At 40.1% G+C, this 25,682-nt stretch overlaps 1 protein-coding gene and 1 long non-coding RNA gene across 5 annotated transcripts in view; both read left to right on the forward strand.

Annotated features, from left to right (window-relative positions):
- PELI1 (pellino E3 ubiquitin protein ligase 1) overlaps positions 1-2,511 on the forward strand; it is a 130,289-nt gene extending 127,778 nt beyond the window's left edge. For all 4 annotated transcript variants that reach the window (XM_033407212.2, XM_033407211.2, XM_033407210.2 and 1 more), the window contains one exon: positions 99-2,511. In XM_033407212.2, the coding sequence (XP_033263103.1) occupies positions 99-665 (567 nt within the window). In that variant the 3' untranslated portion in view covers positions 666-2,511. The remainder of the gene's footprint in view (positions 1-98) is intronic.
- Positions 2,512-11,935: 9,424 nt separating this feature from the next.
- LOC105748571 (uncharacterized) lies at positions 11,936-25,429 on the forward strand. The gene is made up of 3 exons (XR_004477363.2): positions 11,936-14,131; positions 21,555-21,663; positions 25,107-25,429. It is a non-coding gene; the product is annotated as an uncharacterized LOC105748571 (long non-coding RNA).
- The last annotated feature ends 253 nt before the right edge of the window (positions 25,430-25,682 follow it).

The raw sequence follows: 25,682 nt of genomic DNA on the forward strand, positions 1-25,682 counted from the left end.
TCTTGATTCTTGAGTAAGGAGCACGTAAGACCAAAACTCTTAGGTAAAAATCCAAAACTCAGTGGTCAATGTGTTTTTTTGATTCTTTTTTCCTCTAGGTGGAAATTGAAACCAATCAGTTACAAGATGGCTCATTAATTGACCTCTGTGGTGCAACATTGCTGTGGCGTACTGCAGAAGGCCTTTCCCACACTCCTACCGTGAAGCATTTAGAAGCTTTAAGACAGGAAATCAATGCAGCACGACCTCAGTGCCCTGTAGGGTTCAACACACTAGCATTTCCTAGTATGAAGAGGAAAGATGTTGTTGATGAAAAGCAACCATGGGTGTATCTGAACTGCGGCCATGTGCATGGCTATCATAACTGGGGAAACAAAGAAGAACGTGATGGAAAAGATCGTGAATGTCCTATGTGTAGGTCTGTTGGTCCCTATGTCCCTCTGTGGCTTGGATGTGAAGCTGGATTTTACGTGGACGCCGGCCCTCCAACCCATGCGTTTAGCCCGTGTGGGCATGTGTGTTCAGAAAAGACAACTGCCTACTGGTCCCAGATCCCGCTTCCTCATGGTACTCATACTTTTCATGCAGCCTGTCCCTTTTGTGCACATCAGTTGGCTGGTGAACAAGGCTACATCAGACTTATTTTCCAAGGACCTCTAGACTAACAGACCATTGTCCTCCAGGACTACATTATACATTTATAAGCTAAGTGATTTGGGTTTTCCAACCTGTTGTCCACATCACAGTTTTTCTGCTCTGGTCATTTGCATTAAGATGAAGAATTTTTTTAAACATTTATAATAAATAGTAGCAATTTCTGAGCAAAAATCTGGGAAACTCAAGCAAAGGAATTTCCAAAAGTACCAGACTTCTGAATTCTGAGTTTTGAAAATATATTTTGAGGAGAAAAAGACATAGTCTAATTTGATGCCTTCATTTTAGTGTTTTGAATCACCCATCCTCAGTGTTGAAAAATTGTTTTGTATAACTGAGGGTACTGTTGGTTCAAACTATGTTAGTTTACAGTTTGTTGCAAACATTGTAAAATACAGCAACATGTATATTAACTTTTTTTCTATTTATCTTTATTATAGAAAATATCTTAGAATGTTCTTGGTAGAGTAGCATGGTAACGATGGTCTCACACTCTTGGTGTGGATGGTAGTTTAGCAAGCATAGCTCAAGGATTTGCAAAGTTAGGAAGAAGGACAAGAGAGCCTCTCTCCCCACCCCCATCTAAATATGAAATTTGGTAAATTAGAATACTTTGTAAAACAAAATTCATATTAATTACCATTATGTAAGAGGTGTTTGTTTTTAACCACATTGAAGATAATCGGGAAAGATTTTTTTCCTTAATGTTTCTCCCAAGTGTAGTACTATAACAAAAACTTAATGCTAAGAAACATTTCACATGCTCCTTTGAATATGCAATTTAATCTAGATTATCTATTTTTCTCCCATGATAACTAATCTGTTTTTAGTATCAGCAACATTTGGCAAGTTTATTTTTTAGATATAAACTGTGGTTCATCTGTTCACTGTTTCTAGAAAAAAAATCATTCCCATGAGAAAAAGCATAAATAACAAGAAAGGAGAGTGACTTGATTTGCTTTTAGAAAAAGAAATGCTTAATTAACTATCCTGTATTTGGACTTATTTAGGTAAGAAATTTAGAGATATAAAGGGTTGAATGACAACAGTGCTCTTTTTTTTTAATCTAACAGACCAGCCTTAACTGTGGGCTTGAATCCTAAAAGGACAGTTGCCACAGTGTGACTCAAGGAAATGCTTGGTTGGCAAATGAGCACCAGTGACAGCCAAATGGAGGGACATACTTGCATGGTCAGTTTATTCTCTAATTCCAGTAAGTTCTTTGCTTTCAGAAGCAAGAAAACATTTCTTCTCCCCTCCCCTACCCCCCCCTTTTTTTAACACACCACAAGGAAAGTATAGACAGTTGCACTACATCAAACTCTTTGTGACACTTGTAGAAATCAGTACACTTTTAGATTAGACAGAATCATTTTTTTAATCTTTTGTTTTCCTTTAGTTTGAAAAGTTGTATTATACTTAATTGACTCTAGCAAAATTTTGTATGTGGTAGCACAGCTTTAATTTATCCTATTACAGTGCTGTTCTGAATTTTCTTTTGGTTTTTAAAAAACAAAACCTGTTGCTTAGAAGCCATGAACTATTTTACTTTACTTCAACTTGTCAAAATTTCCTTGTTTTAAAAAATCATTTGGGTTCACTCAGGAAATGCATGTCAGGAAACTTTGTATTATAAGTTGACTAGTTGTGATGTATCAGTAACTGCTGTTACTCCTTTTTCAAAGAAATATAATTGATTTTGAAGTTTTCTAGATTGTCACATGCTTTGTGACTAATGCAAGGAAATCAAGTCCTGTGTTGTATTTGTTCTAGTCATTTCTATTCAGGCTATATATTGTAGCTGATTTTTATTTGCAATTAATTTATTCAAACTGAGTAAATACTTTTCAAAATAGATATTTGAATTTGCCTTTGTGAGTTCATTTTTGCATAACTGAGAATGGGAAACCAGAAGTGAAAACTTGTGGACAAATCTAGTCCACACTCCAAAAATATTCACTTGAAATAGATGAGGAGTTTGCATTTAATGTAACACTTTAAATCTCTGGTTCTCTTGGGAAAGCATCTCTTACTTATCAATAGAGGAACTTCTTTAGTGGTTGAATAATTGAGGCCTTTCTCTAAGTCAAGCCCTGCTGGAGAGATGGCCTGTAGCAAGTTGCGTACTAGACCGTTTAATAGTGCCTCAGTGGTCATAAAAGGTTCATGTTCTTCCCAAGGTGCCTGAATTTCCTCCTACCAAGTAAGAAAAATCTGGTTCACTTTCTATCAAATTTAAGTTTTGAAAACTCAGGTAATTTAAATCTTTAGTCATACTTTTTCTGTTCAAGCATTTTAATTATTAGTTCTGTCATTTTGCCAATGCCTAACAGAATACTTTTACTTATTCAGTTGTATTAAGGGAATGTCAGTATTCTGGCCAAAGAGAAAAAGTTGTATTTAGGTCTCCTAAATGCACTCTCAAGAAAGACAATCTTTATGGCTCAATTCTTTTATCAAAGTGATCTTAATATCTAAATGTTCCTTACTTTGTACAGTGAATTAAATTTCCCTTCAACTAAAATGTTAGGGTCATGAAGCAAGACAGGGTAGATATCTAGAAAGAGGAGTCTCATCACGTTATCTTCTCAAAGCTGTGTTTGCTTACTTTCATGATATAAAAATCTTCTTAAAAAAAAAAAAATCTTCTAGTACGTGTGAAACAGGATAGGAATAAATAATCATGTAAATATATAATTACATCTAACATGAGTACTCCCACTCCAGTCTTCCTTCAGAAGACTGCCCCAAGAACCATGTGTGATGCGTGACCTTCTGACACATAGACTGAGTGAGGGCACCAGTGAAAGTCCATCCATTATTTCTTTAACTTTATAAAAAAAAATATAATTCCAACATGTTGACCCCTCATCCTAAGCGATCATCTTATGCTACCCCACTTTATAGACCACTGGCTGAAAGATCTGTGATCCATTCTTTGGTTTTTGTGTTCTAAGCATTAACCATGTAGCAAATCAGATCACCAAAATACTACATAACTGAACTGTATTACTCTATCTCCCACTCCCACTTTCAGAATTACTCCTATATAAGTATACTCTAAGGCCATGCCCTCAGAATTTTACCCACACATTCTTACAACGGATATTTGAATATCCACTGTGCAGACAAGCCCTGTTCTAACACTGGGTGATGTAGCAGGAAACAAAACAAAACAAAACCCTGCCTTCATGGGGTTACATTCTAGTGGGGAAGATGGAAATGAACATGAAAATGAAAAGACATATAGTATGATAGATAGCAGTTCTGAGGGACCGATAAAGCAGAAAAAGGAGATACAGAACGTCACGTGTGATGGGTGTGGGTGTGCGGAGTGTTTGCAGTATTAAATAGAGCAACAGAAAGCCCCGCTGGAAAGGTGGTATTTGAGTAAAGATCTGAAGGGAGTGGCTACTTAGGAGAAGAGCATTTAGGCAGAGGGAACACCAATTGCAAGGGTCCTGACGCTTGGAACATTTCTGTAACAGCCAAGAGGCCAGTGTGGCCATGTGGTGTGAAGCGAGAGGAGGAGCAGGTTAGGTCAAAGAGGTAAAGAGACAGAAGAAGTGGGGCATGGGGGTGGAACTAGATCTCAGAGAGCCTCCTGAGACTTTTGGCTTTTATTCTGAATGAGTGGGGGGCCATAGGAGGATTTTGAACAGGGGAATGATGTGCTCAGACTTCGATTTTAATAGGATCCAAATAGGCTGAAGTGGAGCAGGGAGACCAGTTAGGAGACTGTTGCAGTAATCCTGGAGGAAAATGATGGCGACTTAGGTCAAAGCGTGGGGGCAGTGGAGCTGGTTTGAAAAGTAACCAGAATCTGGGTATGCTTTGAAGGCAGAGTTGATGATATTTGCCGCAGATCAGATATGGGGTGTGAAAGAACGAAGAGGAGTCAAGGATGACTTGGTTATTAGCCTGAATAACTAACTAGAAGGATCGAATTGTCATTTAGTGAAGTAGAGAACAGTTTGTGGAGGAGGGTGTACTGACTCTGGAACTTAGATTGAGACTCCTCTTAGATGAGGTATTTACCGAAAACTGTCTCTGCTTTTTTCTTTTCTTTGACTACTGTCAGAGTTCTTAATTATTATCATCAGTGTTCCCCATGTATCCTATGCTAGCTTAGAAACAAAAAAGTATTCCTCCTGATTAAGGGCCAGCTTCCTTTCATTGAAATAGTCAGGATTCTTCTCATGTTTCTCCCTTTGCTTTGGCTGCCCTCTGAGGAAATGAAGTTCTGTTTTCAACTACAGTAACTTCCTTTAGCCAACTTGTTCTGATACAGTTTTTCTCCCATCTCGCTCATATACACCTTTTTCCTTAGCTCTTGCTTTTAAAAAAAATTCTCAGTTTTATTGAAGCTTAATATTTTGTTGCTTCAAATCCTTTCTGGCAGTGGCAGAGCACAGTTGTGTTTGTTTTAATTTTAATATTTAAATGTTAACGGAAAACAAAGAACTCTTGAACCTATTTTATAAGTCCAGATTTTAATATCCAGCTTCCCTTAAGGAAATATGCCTGTCTTTGATAATATTGTCAGCAGAAAATGCAGTAAAGAAGATCAAAAGAGTTCTTCTAGTAATCATTGTAAAATATCATGTCCAAACATTCTGTTACATGATATGATGGGAATGCTGGTTTGTTTAGACTGACATTAGATTGTAAACCCAGCTATGTATGCTAAACTACAGCATAAAAATTCCTCACAGCTAACATTTGAGCGTTTGCTATGTGCCAAGCACTGTTTTAAATGCATTATTCTAAGTATATTACTGATTTTATTTAAAACTCAAAACAACCCTTTGAGAGAGGAACTATTATCTCCATTTTATTTATTTTTTAATTTTTATTGGACTATAGTTGATTTACAATGCTGTGTTAGTTTCTGCTGTACAGCAAAGTGAATCAGTTAAATATATATATATGTATATGTGTGTGTGTGTGTGTGTATATATATATATATATATATGTATGTATCTCCACTCTTTTTAGCTTCTTTCCCCATATAGGTCATTACAAAGTATTGAGTAGAGTTCCCTGTGCTCTACAGTAGGTACTTATTAGTTATCTGTTTTGTATGTAGTAGTATGTATATGTCAATCCCAATATCCCAGTTTGTCCCTCTCCCACCTTACCCCCTGGTAACCATAAGTTTGTTTTCTATATCTGTATGTCTCCATTTACAATAGAAACCAGACACAGCAGTGTCTAGTAACTTGCCCAAGGTCCACATGGCTCGTCACTAGAGGAGTCAAAATTTGAACCTCGGAAGTCTTGCTCCATACCTGTGTACACAGGCGCTACATTTTACTGTCCGCCCCCCACCCTTAATGGAATTTGAAGTCTTTTTTTAAATCAATTTTAAACAATTTTTCAAAAATGATTTAAGGTGGCTTATAAAAATTATAATTAAGAATGTTAAACATCAATAGTAAAAATTTTGGGAAGAACAAAAGTAAAAGAGTTTGGTATTATAACAAAGTAAGATAGAATCAGCATTGGCATGAGTACACAAGTAGATTTAATGAAAGCCTGTAAACTTGCTAAAGGTGAGTCACAAATCGATTTAGTGCCAAGGTGTTTAGTAGGTTATTCAATAGGGGAACATGATCAGTTACAAAATCCAGGCAGCTGCCTGGAAGGTAGCAACACATCCACTGCTACAGATACTTGTAATCATTTCTGGTCCTGCAAGCAGAGAAATTCACATTCAGGAAGCAGTGCCATTCCTTCATATAAGTAGATTCATGCAGTATTTGTCTTCCTGTGACTCGCTTATTTCATTTAGCATAATGTCCTGAAGGTTCATCCATGTTGTTGCGAATTGCAGAATTTACCTCTTTTTTAAGGCTGAATAGTATTCCAGACTATATGTGTATGTGTGTGTGTTTATTTATTTACTTTATCCATTTATCTGTCAGACATACAGTTTGTTCCACTTCCTGACTCTTGTGAATAGTGCTGCAGTGAACAGGGAGTGCTAATATCTCTTCAAGATTCTGATTTCAATTCTTCTGGTTAAATACCCAGAAATGGGATTGCTGGATCATATGGTAGTTTTGCTTTCCGTAGAGGCTGCACCATTTTACATTCCCACCAACAGTGGGCAGAGGTTCCAGTTTCTCCAACTCCTCGCCAATACTTTGTCATCTTTTGTTTTTTGATAATAGCAACCTGACAGGTGTGAAGTGATATCTTTTTGTGGTTTTGATTTGCATTTCCCTGATGATTAGTGGCATTGAGCATTTTTTCCTATACTTGTTGGCCATCTGTATGTCGTCTTTAGAGAAATGGCTATTCAAGTGCTTAGTCCATTTTTTAATCAGGTTATTAGTTTATTTTACTATTGAGTTATAAGAGTTTCTTATATACATGGTTTGCAAATATTTTCTCCTATTCCATAGGAGAAAATTTTTCATTCTGTTGTTTCCTTTGCTGTGTAGAAGCTTCTTAGTGTGTCCCACTTGTGTATTTTTGTTTTTGTTGCCTGTGCTTTTGGTGTCATATCTGCTGCTTCCCCACTTTAATGATGGAACACATTGAAAGAATTCTTTCCCAGGTTGATAAAGGGCTGTCATGGTACCTGGCACATGTAGATGCTCAAAAACTATTTCTTATATAATTATAGAAAACTGTTAGAACTCTGAACTGTTAAGCTATCCAAACAGTCTGAGTAGAAGCATTAACAAAAACAGTCAAAAGAATGAAGGTTACAGAAGCTGTTTATTTAATCAGAAAATGTGTTTTCATTGGTCAAAAAGACAAAAATGGAAAAAGTGGAGGTATGGCAAAAAGTAACAATTACTAGAAGGTTGACAGGGCAACAAGGAGAAAACCCATGGGTGGTGTCAGAAGACAACAAAAAATATTATCCTGGAGAAGAGAGAAGAAATATCAATTATAGCCCAAAAGTATGTCATCCAGAAATTCAAGGTTTTGAGCCTTTTATTGGTTGGGGAAGACACAGAAAACAGCCAAGATTGAAAGGGAAAGTTAAGATCTACCCACCTTAGAATTTCCTAAAGTTTTACTATATTATATTCCTGTATAACTATTAATAAAAATATAGAATATAAACTAGAAGGGATCTTGGCAATTAAGTTACAGGTGAGAAACCAAGGCCTTGTTAGGTAGTAGCTACCAATTGATAAATCCGGCACTAGAAGCTGGGTCCCCTGTGTCCCCTAACAGTCTAAATTATCATGAACTTGAGTCACCAAGATTCAGTTAAATTCCCGTGTTTTGTTTGTTGAAGCAGAGATTAAGTACATGCACTTTAATCGTTTTTCTTTTTAAATTCAGAGTGTCAGCAGAGTTAAAACATCAACTCTCATTGTCATGTAAACAGTGGCTCCCAAACGTAGGGGATGGTCTTTCAGAATTCTTTTCATTAAAAGGTTATCTAGTTTGGAAATGAAAGATAAGAGTAGGGAAAGAAAATCAAGAGTTGTTCAGTAGTGTCGCTTATAGTCATTTGGCCTGTACGTGAAACATTCAGCCAACAAGAGCGCTCACTCAGTGACAGGGCACTTATTTTACTTTTCTATTTATTGTGAAGTTAGCACAGTTGTTTTGCATACCGCACCTGTGCAGGAATGCAACACATTCAGATACCCTTCACTTTCAGTAGGCTTCTTTTTCAGTTGATCTTTGGAAAAATAAGTTATTTGAAGTGGTGATTGTAATGTCTCATTAAAATGTTAAAATTACTGTATTGTCAAGCAACTCAGAATTTTTCTTGGTCCACAATGTAATTGAATAATAATAGCAACCGAAACCCTAAGTGCTCATAAAGTTATCTTAATCTTGAATCATGAGGGGCAGATCTTTAGGTGGAGAGAGAGGAGTTAAATTGGGCTAGGTGTACAGACACAAGAAAAGGAACTTCCACAAGAAAGGCTGTCAGAGACCTGTAGGTGGTAGGAGCTCCCAAAGAAGGGATGGGCTCTGGTGACAGCTGAGAGGGGTAATGGGAGGAATTCCCCACTGTGGGTCTTGGTAACATGTTAGGATCCTAAGGCAGTTACTTCCAAAGTTGAGTTTGCACAGGGATTGGGGGTGGGAAGTTAGAGAACTTGTGGCCCCCAACAGAGAAAGCATAGTAATTATCCTGATGTCCAGGTGTGGAAATTATGGGCAGGAATCATTACATCCAGAGACAGGCAATTTCTTGGATTCCCCCTTCACCACCACTGCCTCTCTCTCAATCAGTTTCTCTCTCTCCCTCTCTCCTTACCCCCCTCCCCACACCCCGAACACCTGCTCCCAATTTTGGAATAAGTATAGCTCCTCATGATGACTTTTTGAAAGAAACAGTGTTCACTTGAGTGTGTAAATTCTGACAAGTTTGTTAGTGTAATTTCTATATTAGTCACATTGAATGAATGCAAATGTTAGTTGTATTTTTGATTGATTTTATTCAGAGCACTCAACCGTGGCAAGAAGCCCTGAGTCAGGTGTACTATGCACAGTTGGTATTTAGTTGTAGAGGTAACGTAATATAACTATGACGTGTTATTTGTGAGGTGATGAAATGAAAGTCAAAGATACTACTCTTGGGATGTGGCCTTTCGCAGAGAAGCCCTAAAAGAACGTTTACTGCTTTGGTACGTGTTATAGGATTTTTAAAGTTTGAAAGTTAACAATCAAGAGTTTGTTTGAAGATGCTTTTATGGTTTCATTATTGCTACTGACTTCAAATATGGCCATATTTATTTACCAAAGTGTTTTAATTCCTTTTTAAATACAAAAGAGCCATTGAAAATGTCTGGGTGGAATTTCACAAAAACAAGGAATTCTTCAGACAAGGCACGAGTCCAAGCCTTAATCCAGTCTGGCCTCGGATACCAGTCCTCAGATGTTCCTTTATCAGAGTCAGTAACAATGGGCAGTTATTCACTGTAAATAAACTAGAGCCTAAGTGAGTGAGGGGAGTGAGAAAATATCAAGCTATACAGTCGCTTTGGAGAGGATCTAATTATACTAAAGCCAGTATTTCCTGTAATTTTGTAACATACGTTTATGTTTAACTCCTTGGCTCTATCTGTAGTCATGAATCTTATTACCTGATATCTATCTGTGGTCATGAATCTTGTTACCTGATATCCTATGGGAAAAGAAAATCCAACCCTTTGACATCAGTTAATTAATACTCGTTCTACCTCATCCTAGTTCCTAAGGACTTTGGTGCTGGTCCTATGTGTGGAACTAGACTTGTAAGAGCAGATGGTCCCAGGCTAAGAAATGTATGGTCTCTTCAGTTGGGGAGCTCAGTAGCTTCTTTGATATACAACAAAGTCAAAGAATTTTAAATGAATTATAAAGCTATCTTCAGGGCTTCCCTGGTGGCGCAGTGGTTGAGAGTCCGCCTGCCGATGCAGGGGACACGGGTTCGTGCCCCAGTCCGGGAAGATCCCACATGCCGCGGAGCGGCTGTGCCCATGAGCCATGGCCACTGAGCCTGCGCGTCCTGAGCCATTGTCCGCAATGGGAGAGGCCACAACAGTGAGAGGCCCGCGTACCGGAAAAAAAAAAAAAAAAAGCTATCTTCAGTGACCTTTTTAATCATTCAGTGGCTAAAGGAAAGGATATTCCAAATTATTCATAGCCAAACCATCCCTGAAAGGGTATAGTTTGGGGGACAGTTCAGAGCAGTGACCCAACATGTCAAATTCCCTAACATCAAATTCCAAGGAACTTGTCTCTATGAGCCTTTGTTGGAATTTAATTATATGTTGACCTGTGACACCAGTTTGAATATCTTTTTGATCTGCAAATGTGCTTGGTTGTAATGGGAATTCAAATAGAAAGTCGATCTTAACCTTTTGATGCATTCCTTCATTATGAATTACATCTGCTTACCAATGAAATATTCTACAAAATGGGAGAGACGTGAGTGAAAGAATTGATATAACATGTAGTAGTTTAAATTTTTAGCCTGAGAATATTACATTAATTTAACTTTTGTCATGTTCATTGCTCATTATGGCTGACACTTTGAGCTACCAACTAACCTTCTGGGTTCCCAAATACCCCTGGTCTGATTTGTAAGTACACTTGTAACCATAAGACCCAGCATTCACTAGAGAAGATTTACACACAACGGGAAGCTCACATCTCGTTGAGTGAGAACATTTCCAGAAAATCTGTTTTGTGGCTTTTTTTTTTAAGTTTCTCTTTTATGTGGAAAGGTGATAGAAGTCTTCATTTATTCGGAGAACTTGGTATAAGTAAACAAAATGGAATCTTATGCAGTGACAACTTCATCTTCCTGATTGGCAAGAACACACTGACTTTAAGACCCTCTTTCATTTGCTTCCGTTTGCTTCCGTTTTCATGGTTCATTTCCAGCCAACACAGCATTTCTGAAATGCCAGCATTTGCTTTGTGTTTTCTGGCATTGTATCTAAGCAAACTAAACTTAGATGGGTGCCAACAAGGTAATGCCATGCTTTTCTGAAATTCCAGAGATCAGTTCTTTAAATGAAATTGGAGATAGTGGAGTTGGTTTGCTGTTTGATCCAAAGTTTGATCTCCTTTCTGGACCAATTGTTTTCTCATGGAGAAAAACTATTCTATGACCAGCAAACAGGTACCAGGGGCTAATATATACTGGAATTAATGGATAAGAAAGAGTAAGTAGTGCAATGCATCATGATCAATGTGATTAGAAAAGTAGCTCAGAACAAAATTCTTTTTGGTGTCTTAAATGAGTGACGTGATTTGGACCTGTATGGCTGGGACAGAAACTATCTGATTTCATTCTGCTTCTTAAAAGCTAGAGGGCCTTTGGCAATAGAGTACAGGCTGCCCTCTTGAAGGGAAGTCTGTGCAAGAGAATAAAATACTTGCAGGAGACAAAGTTTAATCCTTCATAAAACTTGAAGAGAGTGTGACAAATAAGAGGGTGTCTTGTATAGAGTCAGCCTTCAGTTAAATATTCATTGAATATTTGAGCAGAACTGGACCCTTCATCCTTCATGAAAGATGAAGAGTTATTTTTAATTTTCTAGCAACCTTGAGATCACAAGATAGGAGAGAGGAACTTCATTCTTGAGTGGAGAGGGAAGTAATGAGAATCTTTGCTGACAGTTGTGATATACCTTTCTCTCCTTGTTCTGTGGGAGTCATGGGGAAACCTCAAAGAAGAAAGCCTGTTGACAACTTAAACTGGAAAGCAAGAGCTGATTTTTTTTTTTTTTTTTTTTAGCGGTTCGCGGGCCTCTCACTGTTGTCTCCTCTCCCGTTGCGGAGCACAGGCTCTGGATGCGCAGGCTCAGTGGCCATGCCTCACGGGCCCAGCCGCTCCGCGGCACGTGGGATCTTCCCGGACTGGGGCACGAACCTATGTCCCCTGCGTCGGCAGGCGGACTCTCAACCGCTGCGCCACCAGGGAAGCTCCAAGGGCTGATATTAATTTGGTCTTTTTCTCCACATGAACATCACAATTTACAGTGCTCTATTAAACTCAGTGGGGTTTTTTTTTTTTTTCCAACATTAAATAAGATATCTGGAGAGGGATTCTTCTGTTTCCCTCACCCTGAGAGCAGTTGTTTCATTGAATACCTTCTAATTACCTGACTAGTCAGACGTGTTTATCCACTGGGAAGGGAAGCATGTATTGAATACCTACTTTGGGTTCATTTAGTCAACAAAAATATATTGAGCATCTAGTAAGTGAGAGGCACTGAAACTACAAAGAATAAAACAGACATGGTCCCTACCCTCACAATGCTGAAAATCTAGTCAAAGGGAACGAGTAAGTAAGCAATTACAATATGTGTAAGTGCTATGACAGAAACAAAGATCGTTTAAGAGCACATAGGAGGGGCAGTGAACCATACTTGGGAGGTCAGAGAAGCCTGACTTGAAGGAAGAGGACAGGGGAAGGTGGCAGTGGAGGCAGTGGGAAGAGGATTCCTAGCGAGGGATGAGCTTGTGCAGAGGCTCAGCACCAGTAGAGAGCAGTGCATATTTGAGGAACTGAAACTGAATGTAGCTAAGTGGAAAGTATAAAAAAGGGGAGGAAAAGATACAGGCGGGAGACACATCAGACAGGGCTTTTGTAAGAAAAGCCAAGGTGTCCTTGAGCTCAATCCTGATAGCCATAGGGAGACGGGGAATGACGAGATCAGATCTGCACTTTTGAAAGATCACTCTCTCTGACTGCTGTGGAGAACAGGTATGCAAGACTGGATGCAGAGAAACAAAAAGTTGCAGAATAGCCCAAGTGAGTGATGATGGGGAACTGCATACAGGAAGTAGCGGTGGGAATGGAGAGAGGCAGATGCATCTTAAACATTTAATGTATTTAAAAGACTTGGCAGGACTTTATGACTGACCAGATGAAAGAGGAGCCATGACTCTGGCTTGGGCAACTAGACAGATGGTAGTTCATTCCCTGTATAGTATAACAGAAGAGCAGGTTTATAGGGAAGGGGAGGAGGATGAATGTAGTTTGAGATCACTATAAACTATCCATGATGCTGTTCTGTTGGCAGTTGAATGTATGATTCTGAAACCGAAAATAAGATCCACCTTGGAGATATGGATTTGGAGAGTATCAGCCTGAGGTCCTATGAGTAAGACCTCCCAGGAAGCTGTGACCCAACCAGATGGAACATTAACATGAAGGGGTAGGGTGGAAGAAGAGAAACCCATAGGAAAGACTGAGAGATGTCAGAGGAAAAAAAAAAGAAAACCAGAAGAGATCGCTGACGTGGAAGTCAAGAGAAGAGAACCCATTAAGAGGGCTGGTCTCAGTGTCAAATTACTGAGGAGCAAAGTAAGTCAAGGGTTGAGCAATATTCATTGGATTTAGCTACAAGGAAGGTGTCTGTGACCTTGACAACTGCATTTTCAAGGAGTGAGAGAAGTAGAAGCCAAGCTTCAGAGGTTTGAGGATGAAGAAGTGGAGACCTGGAAAAGTCAAATAGTTTGGTTATGGAGGGGAGGAGATGGAGAGGGAGAAGCCAAGGAGAGAAGGGAGGGAAGGGAGTAAATAGGGAATAGAGGAGAGGCAAGAAGGGGAGAGGAGGAGAAGGGAGAAAACTGGACAGAGATGCAAGGTTGAAGGAAAGATTTTTGTGTGTTTGCTTTGCAGATTAGAGCTACTTAAGGATGTTTGAAGGCTGAAAGGAAGGAGCCTTTGGAGGAGGGGAGGAGGATAATGGATAGAGCATAGGATGGAGGAGATTGGATCCATAGCACATGGGAAGAATTAGCCTGAGACAAGCTAATTTCATTGTAACTGGAGAAAAGGGGAAAAAACCAACGGTGTGGATATAAGCAATGTTGGAGGTGGGCAGCTGAGGGGGGAAGTTCTTATCTAATGGTTTCTTGTATCTTCCCTCTGAAATAAGCAGAGAGGGAAATAGGAGAAGAAAGAATGAAAATTTGAGGAGCATGAAGGAGGTTTGAAGTGGCTACTGGAGAGAATTGGAGACACTGCTGGGCAGCACTGAGGACCCAGGTGAGGGTGGAGAATATACCAGATATTGGCAGCGATCTGCTTAGTCATGTGATTTGACTGACCATCAGCATTTGAACCCCCAGTATTGGTGTGGGGAGGCAGTTATTGGTCCAATATTGTTACATAGTTATGTTTGGTTGCAAGTGACAGAAAAAAAAAAACATGAAAGAAGTCAATTGCCCTCTTACATAAAAATCCAGGTAGACTAATAAGGCTAGAATAGAGCACCAGTGTGTCAGGAATCAGAATTCCTTCGAGTGCCTTACTTTGCCATCAGGGTTTGGCTTCCATGTCATGTTCTAACATGGTTGCTCCAGCTCCATCCATTTGGTTTGCATTTTGGTCAGCAGGAAGAAGGCAGGACCAGCAGAAGGGCATATGCCACTTCTACCTAACCATTGACCATAGCTTGGTCCTTTGACAAATCTAGCTGCAAGGAGGCCGAAAATTTTAGTCTTTATTATGGATGGTCATGTGACCAGTTACATTTTAAATTTAAAAATTAGAGCCCAGACCTTGGGAGATACTAAGAATCACTGCCACAATAGGGTTTACCTGGGTAGGTACAACAGAATGGGGCTAGGAAGTAACTGATGTTGTCAAGAGGGATTTAAGTAGACAGAAGGGAGCCAATAAAGGTGAGGAAGGAGCTGAGTGATCTGGTCATTTTTGTTCAGGTATCTCCTCACCCTAGTGTGGTTTATATATTTTCACATTTCAGAGGAAAGTAAACCCCCAACTTCAGGGTGATGTGCCCTGATTGTCTCAGCCAGTATGTCTTGGCGGGGCACTATTGGCATTTGAGGCAGGCCAATTCTTCATTGTACAGGACTGTCCTGTACATTGCAAGACATTCGAAGCTCCTAGCTCCCACCCACTAAATGCCAGTGATACCCCAGTCATAACAACATGTTTCAATAATCTTAAGGAGGTGTTACTGCTCACAGTTGAGGACCATTGGTCTAAATTAATCATGGTAATCCCCTCTCCCTTGATTGGCTCAAGGGTGGACAATTTAAACCTTAGTGAAGTAGCACATGGCTATCTCCTAGTCACCATGATTGGTTCATGCTATTCCAATTAATGGAAGGTTAAGATTTTTGTTTGATGCTTATAGACTCACTCCCTCTCAGTCCCTCTGGACATAATGAGGAAGTATGTGGGCCCAATTGCTGCTGACATCCAGCCTATAAACACTAGGGGAGTCAGTCCCAGAATAAAGCAACGCTGAGGGTTGGTTGAGTGGAGAGATGGAAAGAAACAGAGACCATGGTAATTCTGAACTGCCGCCAACCCAAGGCCCTTGCCACTGATGAATTTTCAGCCCCTTGAGTCAATAAATGCCCTTAATATTCAAACCAGTTAGACTTGAGCTGCCTGTTACTACAAATGAAAACACATTTAATAAAAGAAGGAAGTAGAGGAAGATTGGGTCACGGGAGTAAAAGTATAGGGAAGGATGTAAATGAGAGTAAAGGATGTGATAGATGAATGGAGGGGCTTAGGCCTTGGGTAGAAACCAAGGAAAACAGGGAGAAGAGGCACACTGAGTTTGGCTGGATGTAAGATTTTATCAAAATTAATCTCTCTTCTCTTGGACTGGGGATTGAGGGTAATCAGAACAGTTCTAGCATTGTGCTAGGTTGACCCAATGAGGCTTATATTAACTCTAATGTGTAGAAGAAGAAACTCAAGACTCACCCAAGGACCTAAAGCTAGTAGCTGGCAGAGCTACTGGCAGTAGCTAGTGAGATTGACTCCAGTACTCAAGTCCTTTCCGCTAATTCCCCACTGCTACTTGATGCCAAAGAGGTGGAAACAACCAGATCTACCCCTCATTAATCCTTTCCACACCTCAATCCAGGACGGCAGGTAAGACTGACTGGGTCAGTAGGACTGTTTTCCCCTGGATAATGGACGGTCTACCCACAGGATGTACTGTGTTTGGGGTACAAAGCACAGATGGGTCATGGGCAAGCTGGAGTGGCAAGAGAGCTTACAAAACCAACACCAGCACAAATGAAAGGAATAAACCCAGGGTGCACCAAGAAGGAGAAATGGCTCAGAGGTTCCTGGTGAGATGAAAAGTATTGAATGTTAATTGTCAAGCATCAAATATTAGATTCTGTGCATCTGCATTTTTTTCATTTCAGAAACTTATTTTTTTCCCATTTTACTTTATTTTTTGAATAGTTAATGCTTACACATGGTACAAATACAAAAGTTTACAGTGAAAAATAAGTCTTTCTCCTCTGTCCTGGAGCTACTGTCCCTGGAGGCAACCAGTGTTGACAGAATCAAGCCCTGCCCTCTCCCTCACCCCTCCCCTCCTCCGTCATAGGCTGAGGTACATAAGCTGAGTTCTCTTCATTCAGTAAAGATACAGACCTTCCTAATGTAGGAGCCTTGAAATGGACACACTAAATAAATCAGATTTACAAAAATATATATGGTAACTTTATTGTCTATAACGACTTCTTGCTAAAAAGCCCCCATTGCTGATGTAGGTGGAAAACACTTGATCTTGCAAATAAAATATATCTCCTTTAGGTTTAAACCAGTCTCCCTTGGGAAATCACTCAGTCTTTCGGGGTTTCTCCCTCATCGCAGGGTTCTTCTCTCCCTGTTCCCTCTCCAAAAATATTGCCCAGGTGAAAGGCACGCTACAGGGGAGGTGCAGGGGAAGTCTGCCAACCGCCAGGCCTTCCTGACCACGAGGCCATGGTGAGGAAATTGTTTTCTCTGGCCTTTGGGCTACAGTGATTCCAGCTACTGACAGCCACGGTCCCCACCACGGCCCTCAGTGGTAATGGCCGCACACCTTGTACCTTCTTGGCCCAAGGCCAGGCCTCCTCCAGCCCGTTCATCCTGTCAGCCTTCGTCATTCTCCCACGGGCTCTGCTGCAGACCATGCACAGGCCCGGGAACTGGGAGCACTTCTCAAGGCCCCTCGTTGCCCAACCCTAGCATTTCCGCTTCTCTGTAGTTGGCCTAGTTCCAAAGAGAAAAGCAGGGTACACATCCCTCCTGCCGTAGGGCCCCTCCACCCCTCATCTGGGGCAGCCCTGTGCGCACACCCTCTGACTCTCACAACTTCCTGCCTGCTGCTTTAACGTTTATCTTCCTTTCCAGTCATGGGAAAACGGCTCTGACATCACATCCTGTGTTCTTCCTGGCACTGTCTGTGACCTCCTCAGGGGCAACCCTCCAAGCTCTGCCTCATCTGTGTATGCAAATACATTCTTTTTTCTTTCAACAAAGTCTGGCTTTTACGAATCAAAGGCAGTTAATTTCAAACTATTGTCTTGCTATGAATTTTTTTTTCAATCCTATTTTGAAACTCAAAGTAAATGATGACTTACCCATTCTTGGCTGGGCTTTTTCCTCCCCGTGACTCAAAGCATGTCATTGACTCATTGGGTGGAGGATCCATGGGGACTGGGTTTACCGGGAAACACGCTGGTTGAATATCTCACAATGTTATCTCCATGACATCAGCATAAGGCTTCCAGTGCTGCGGGGAAGCCAGTGTCAGTGTGGTAAATGTTACTAAGTTTTCAGCTGTGACTTGGGTAAACCCACTTGATGCAAAAACTTCATGGTCCTCAAAGTGAACAGAAACCTGATTCTACCGTTACCCACCCAATTAGGCAGTGCAAGCCTGAGTCATTCTGGATTCCTCTCTTTTCTTCACACTCCATATATCACCCATCTGCTATTCAGAACCACCAAAGGGAATGGGAGACTTTTTCTAATTGTCACAAAAGCACTGTGTGGACCAGCTGTGGCCTTGCTGCTGAAACCCTCAGCCTGGCTGCCAGCATCTGTCATTGGACTTCTGCCATTGTCTCCTCCGTGGTCTCCCGCTTCTATGTCCGACCTCCTACAATCTATTCTCCACAAAGCAGCCAGACTTTTCTTTTTAAAATATAAATTAGATCCTATCACTTCCCAGCTTCCCTGCTTTAAATCCTCCAATAGCTTCCTATCACTCTGACCTGACGCCGCCTCCCTCTTCAGCCTCATCTTCCAAGCCTTCCCTCTTACTCTACTAGAGCCACACTGCCCACCTTTCTGCTCTCAAATACACCAGGCTCATTTCAACCCCAGGTCCTTTGCACTTACTGTTTCTTTGCTAGCAGAGCTCTTCCCTAGATTGTCGCACTACTGCCTCCTTCTCAGCCTTCAGATCTCAACTCAGATGTCACCACGCGGCCACATCCCACCCCAGGTACCATCGACCATATTACCCTATTTTGTCTTCTTCATAGCCCTTAGTTCCTGAAATTGTATTATTTGTTTGTTTAAATGTTTGTTACCTCTCTCCTCCTTACTTGGAGGGCAACCACCTTGGACAGGGACTTGGTTTGCCTTCTTCAGCCCTGTTTTTTTGCATTAAACAGTGCCTGGCACATAATAAGCAGTAAATATGTGTGGACCAAAGCCAACTAAGTTCATGCAGAGGGGAAAAGGAGAAAGACAATATTTTTAAACTTGACAAGCACTCATGGATACCTTTTTATTAGTTTACAATTTAGAAGAAATCATTTCTACTAGTTTCTTTGTAAGGGAATCATAAGATTAATGTGGCTTTCCAGTGAGAAACTTGGCTGCAAGACAGAACTAGCATCTATATTTATGCCACAGAAAAGCAGCTTTTTCAAATAATCAAGTCAGATCAAGGTATAAATTGTTAGCCTCATTTGCCAGGTACAAAATTTGAATGATTGCATGTGTGTTGCTGTGTGCTTAACCTGCTACAGATCACCTGCAATTTTAAGGTTCCCTGATTGCTAAAAGTTGTTTACTTGATTTCTTTCATTTAAGTATAGCTGAAGCTGCAGGGCTGATCAGAGGCAAGATGTAAAAAGAGAGGTAACATTAGTGATTTTTCAGGCACACTATAAGACAATTACCCACAATCTTTAGGTATTTCTTATACTTTCAAAACTAAACGCTAAGCTCTCCTTGACTTGGGCTAAATTTTTTTTGAATAACTGATACCCTGGAAAGTCCTGAACAGTTGCACAAACACTGAAGCAGGGACTTTAAAACTCAGCCCTGTGTGACATGTTTTAGAACAAAGATGTAGGAAAATTAGGCCTCATCTTCTTCAGAATAGATGAGGTCAAACATACTTCCCCATTCCTGGTGTCGCAGAGTCTGACATTTCTGTCATTAGAGCTTCATTTTTTTGTCCTGGAGTTCTCTTTTAAAATGCATATTTTCCTGGAAATATATTAGACTAATTCATGAAGATATTGAAACTAATTAGGTCCATTTTTCCTTTCGGTGGGAGAGATTACCAGCAAGAGAGCCCTGAACAAGAAGGAAAGAGATGAATTGGGAGAGACTAGAATCCCCAGCTCTGGCTTTTCTGAACCTAGACTTGGCCCAGTACAGTAGAGTAGTTGTTGAAGTACTTTGGATAATAATATTGTGGGGCAAATGATTTTAAGAGTGAGTATTGTGATGTGTTACTTAATCTAAGAAAATGGATTTTTTAAACTTCAAGTGTTGCTATGCAATACGAATTTTGATGAATTTTTTCCAGTTAGGGTCCCAACAGGAAACAGATGGTACACTTAAATTAGGATAAGTTGAGAAGAGCTTCTTTTCAAAGAGACTGTTTGTAAGGAGGTTGTTGGGGGTGTAATGTAAACCCAAGGGACAGTCTGGGAACTAGGGGTTAAAAGAAACAGAGTGGTTGACACCCTGGGACCCTAAGGGAGTGATTATCAGCATCTGGAAAGGGAGTGTTATTTGGAGCAGACCACAGTAAGAGGAGCAGTGACCTTGACCCAAGCCAACCAAAGGCAGTCTCACTAGGAAAAAGCCAAGGGATGAATACCTTGACCTTCTCTGGTCTTCTGCAAGGGCTCCCCATTGGCCAAAGCCAACTGGAAGCCAAAGAGAAAGAGAACATATTCATGCAGGGCCAGCCTCCTGGGCAGAGAGGAAGGTAGAAAACGGTGGAGAGTGGATCTCAGGAACAGTGTAATGATATTTCCATTTGCTTGACAAGAAGGCTTGAGGAAGAGCCATCCAATATCCCTCCCCCTTCCCACTGCATGCTTTCAGAGTGAAGATGTCTTGGGCTTGCGGAGAGGAAAAGGTGTGTTCTTAACATCAGCTTTGGAGTTTTGATTAATATCTTACCCTTATCTAATTTCTGTATCAAGACTGTTTATAACTGAAGTTGAAAGTCTATGATGCCAGAGTGGCCAGAAAATTTAAGGGCCTGCCACAATTTTCAGCCTAGGGCAGAGAAAGATGACCTCTCTTCCCCCTCACAATCTGACCTTATATATATGTAAAGGAACAGTGGGGGCAAAAATAAATATATAAGGTTGCTTTTCGATTAGGTCAGAGAATTGTGCTTATTCAACATACCACTTATGTAATCTTTACCAACTTTCTCACATTACAAGTAATGAAACTAAATTCCAGAGAGCTTGATTCACATGCCCTGTTTTAGGAGGCCATTTCACGCCCAAATCTAAACTAGAAGTATGAATTGAGACATCTATATGATATGCAGCTATAGGCTTACATAAGCAATTAGCACTGGGGCAAATTTCAAACAAGGCCAAGGACATTGACTAGCTATCTTTGCTCTGTCCCTTGGCTGCACAGATTACCTTTAGGTAGCTCAGTATATGGTGAGTGGGGGAGTCTCACTGGACAACCTAGGCTTCCGTGGTACAGTGATTTGTACATCTGCTCTGCTCTACATCACAGGTTTAGACCTTTGATTTGTGATTCAGAAACTCAATTTCATCTGTTCACCCAAGAAGAATCAGGTCCTGATGAACTGATAGATTTATCAGCCTCACAGCAGATTTACTGGTAAATCAAAATGTTCATTGAATTACCCTGAGAAATGTTACTATCAAAAAGACAAGATTGGTGTCAGCTGGTCAACAGTCTGTGGCTGAATTGTTTAGAGAAAGAATACAGACAAATCAGACACTCACATTCATTCTCAAGAAAATAACTCAAAGTATAAATCTCACTGACAGCGGGCCAAAGACATAAACATCACATGTAAATGGCAACACGTAACATTAATAAATTGCTTTACTGATGATATGCCCTGCATTTTTGCAAATTCCTAGATGTTTTTGATGTGTATATACCACAGTGTGGTGAGTTGGCATTGTAAAGCTTTGATTAGCCAGAACTTAATTAGAACCTTAAATTTAAAAGAATTTCTTTTGATGCATGTTCCAGTTACCAGTTTATTTCTTCTCAGCTCAAATCCACCCTTTACTACCCTGCTTTGTGATGCTGGAGTTGGACCCTGTAAATATTTCTCCTTTGCAGCTGGCATGATGCCTTGTCAGTAAAGAGCACGGGAGGGCCACTGCAGGAGGAAAGTACTGCTCTTCTTTGTTCTGATGTGGTTTTCCTTCTCCTGTAGTGCATGGCAGCCAGTGGGTACCAGAATCCCGACCACACTCAACCACCCAGCACGTCTCACAGGCACTCCACGAGGTGATTTCTTCCCCATCCTGACTTGCAGCACCTCAGTGAGTTTCTCTACCACCCAATGGATGACAGCTACACCCTCTTCAGTGAGATCAGAATCTCAGCCTTGAGGGGAGAAAGGGTTCTTCCAAATATGTCCCTTCCTTGGGTGTTCGGCCTTAGTCCTAGGGCAAGCGTTCTCAGTGGGGGTAAAAACTGGTTCTTGGCGGGGGGAGGTGTGAAATAATCTTAAGTATTACAATGGTTTATGGCCCTGAAAAAGGCCACGGCACATAAACAGATACACAGTATATCTGCAGTGTTAAAATTTCATGGAGGGGAGCATTAAGGGGGGAAAATGTCTAAAAAATCTCCTTAGGGGAGCAATAATGAAAGAAGTTCAGTAACACTGCCTTAGAAAGTACTGCTCCCCATATAGACTATTCCTGTATTCTTTAGAGTTCTGTTTACTCCTTAGTAGTTAATCCCACTTTCAGTTAATATACTTTATATTAAACTTCCCCTGTTCAGATTACTTAGTGGTATAGGGACCACTGCAATGGAATTATACAGTAAGGGAGATAGACTGGGCTCAACTCCAAATAGAGTATGGGTAAGTGAGCAGGGGTGGAGGGGTCAGTGAATGGAAAATTATTAAGAGGAAAATCAGCAGTAAGCGGCATTCTGGCTAAATCAAACTAACAAGATTTTTGCTGAAGATAGACCTGGGTGATCAGACATCACCTGAGGGATGGTAGAGGATGAGGAACCTGATCAGATATCAAGGGTGATCAGATATCGAGGGTGGAGGGTTCTGGTTAAACTGACTTAGCGGGGTTCTTGCTAAAGCTGGATTTCACAAGGAAGTGCAGAGAAGAGATGGGCCTAGGAGAAGGTTCAGGAGCCTGACTAAAGTTTGGTGAAGTAAAGAATCTTTGTCAAAACATTGACAAATGAACTATCTATGAAACAGAAACAAGACTCACAGACATAGAGAACAGACTTGTGGTTGCCAAGGGGGAGGGGAGATGGGGGAAGGAAGGACTGGGAGTTTGGGATTGGTAGATGCGAACTATTATATATAGACTAGATAAACAACAAGGTCCTAATGTATAGCACAGGGAACTATGTTCAATATCCTGTGATAAACCATAATGGAAAAGAATATGAAAAAGAATATGTATATGAATAACTGAGTCACTTTGCTATACAGCAGAAATTAATACAACATTGTAAATCAACTATACTTCAATAAAATAAAATACAAAAGATCTGGACTGAGAAAAAAAAAAAACATTGACAAAGAGTAAAAATAGCCATTTCTCACAAGTAGAAACCCAAATGGCTAAGAAGGGTTGAAGAGAAGTTCAGTGTCACCAGTAAACACAGAAATGCATATTAAGACTTTTTAAGATACCACCTACACACAGATTTGTAAAAATTAGAAAGCTGGAAAATGATTTGGCATTCTCGGCAAAGAGAAAACAAGGACCCCCGTGTGCTGCTGGTGGGATGGTAAATAGATACAGGTATTCTAGAGAGCACTCTGGCAGTATTTAATTGTGTGTGTGTGTGTGTGTGCTTGCACACATTCACATGTACACATGCAACCTATGACTGGGGAATTCCTCTCTGCACAGGTTCATAAGGAGATGTGTATAAAGATGTTCATCACAGGGTTGTTTGCGATACAAGGAAGTTAGAGGCAGTCCAGGTGTCCTGTCACTAGGGGGATGGACATATTAAAGGTATCTGACACATGCTATGGAACCTTATGTAGCAGTTCAAAGAAATTAGCTACATGTGCATAAAGGAACATGGAAAGAACTTAAAAACAGCACTGCATTAAAAAAAATCAATAAACAGAAATGACCCATTGAACAATACAGAATTAAAACACATTCATAAAACAATATTATATTAAAAACTTGGGGGTCCGTGCATATCCAAGCACATATTAAATATATCAGAGTGGCTGCTGATGCTGGAGATGAAAGGGCAAAATAATAAAGTAGAAGAAGAAAATGATAAAATGAAACAAGAAAAGACCGTGCATGGATGAATGATCATGTACCATCATGAACTGAGGAGGGTGATTAACTCAAGTCTTTGCACTTAAAGTCCAAAAGAAAAAAAAAAAGGAAAGATGTAAACCCTATCTTTCCTGAAGTTTTTTCATTCCACAAATGAGATGTGATGCCTGCCTTTTGAGATAATCCATGTGAAGCGCTGTGTGAGTAGCTCATCCATTTAACCACACTTGAGCAAAGCACACAACAGTGGAAAGCCAGAGGATGGGAATAAAATAGAGTGCAGGATACACGTGTAAACTGAACTCTGTAAACCAAAGCCTAAATGCAGCCTTCTTTGTGAAACCAGAAGTGCAGTGTGGAACCAAGAATGAACATATCGTTCTGTGGTATCAGATCAGTGACCCTAGCCTTGTTACTTCATAAGCAAAAAGAAAAGTTATTTGAAATAATATCTTACTATGAAAATCAGAATAGAGGAGACAAACAGGTAGCTCCAAGACATCTGCAAAGACAATTTAGTTGGCAGAGGTGGATTGTTTGGCATCCATCAGGCAGTATAAAATGCATGGTATTCATATGTTTATATACATAATTTTTTTAAGTGAATTGATCTCAGGATTCTGTTTTTTTTCAAAATGCCTTCAATCAAACAGGAAACACAAAAGAGCCTGGTCCGATTCCAGGACTCTTCCTTTTTAAGGCTGCCAGGTCTATCCTCTTGCAGGGAATGAGAGCGGACAAGGCTGAATATTTCTCTGTGTTTCTGAAAAGCGCTTGGCTCACCGAGTCCTTGCAGCTGCGTACACCACCTGTGGAATGAATCTGTTGCCCTTTTTCAGTTCATTCTTTCTTATCTCCAACTGCCTGCTTAGACAGATGATTGCTGGGAATTCACATGTCTTTTGTTTTTCCTTAGCTTTAAACCTATAGCCACCTAACTTAAATTACACTCTAAAGTTAGCAGTAATGCTTTTAAATGGACGCCTCAGAGGTGGGAAAGTGAGGGAATAAGGAGTAAATTCTTGATTCTCTGCTGCTACATTATCACTTGATCCTCTAAATTATCTTTTATACTTAAAAATTTTTTATTAGGCCATTAAAGTGAATGATCTATAAACTGTATTCAATCAGAATTCTTAGATATTTGAAAACGTTTTTGGCTACCATTTCATTTGGCTATTATTTCACAGTAGACTCACACTACAGGTTTAACTAAAAGTGTAAAGCTATCCGTTAGCAGCATACCAAATTTCATTAAAGAAAATTAAAATGCATACACACTTAAAAGAACACCACTTTTTTTTAAAACATGTTTATTGGAGTATAATTGCTTTACAATGGTGTGTTAAAAGTGGGTAAAGACATGCTTTCAAAGTAAAACTATCACAAAGTCTGAATTGTATTGGAGAAAAGAAATATAGCAAGTACGGGCCAGTTCTCAACCTCTTTTTTCCCCTTTGCCTTCCCTGCAGTTTCAGCACTCCTACATAATGAGCCTCACCTGGGAAGGACAGACATCTATGCCATAGTTTGAAAAGATCCCTTTTCTCTTCCTCACACCACGTTTATTAGTTTTCAAAGACCATATGGTGCTAATTGATGATAAAAGTAACAGCGTGAATCACAGGCTGTTTTATGGACCAGTCCCTACTTCATCTTGAACGGGATGACATAAAGCAGGCATCCATGGGGCCACTGACATAAAACAACCCCGAGTCCCCACCTGCAGAGAGGCAGTGAGTACCCAAACACTGTTTATTGATGTTTTTAACCTTATAGTTAAATTCCATGCTTCCTCAGCTATTGGTTAAAGTATTATTTATCATTCAATTTAAAGTTTTTTATTGGCTAGTATTAAAGTATTTGCTATATTATCAAAAGCTTAAAATATTGTTAACCAATTAACCAGTTTCATGATGTAGTATCTGGATTTGATTTTGTTAAATGTTATTACACATATTCATGTAGAAAAGTTACAAAATAGAGCAAACATTTTGAAGAAAAAGGAGAAAAGGGCAAAAAGAGGAAATATTTTTCATAATTGTACC

This window comes from Orcinus orca, chromosome 13 (assembly GCF_937001465.1).
Source record: "Orcinus orca chromosome 13, mOrcOrc1.1, whole genome shotgun sequence".
Lineage (NCBI taxonomy): Eukaryota > Metazoa > Chordata > Mammalia > Artiodactyla > Delphinidae > Orcinus > Orcinus orca.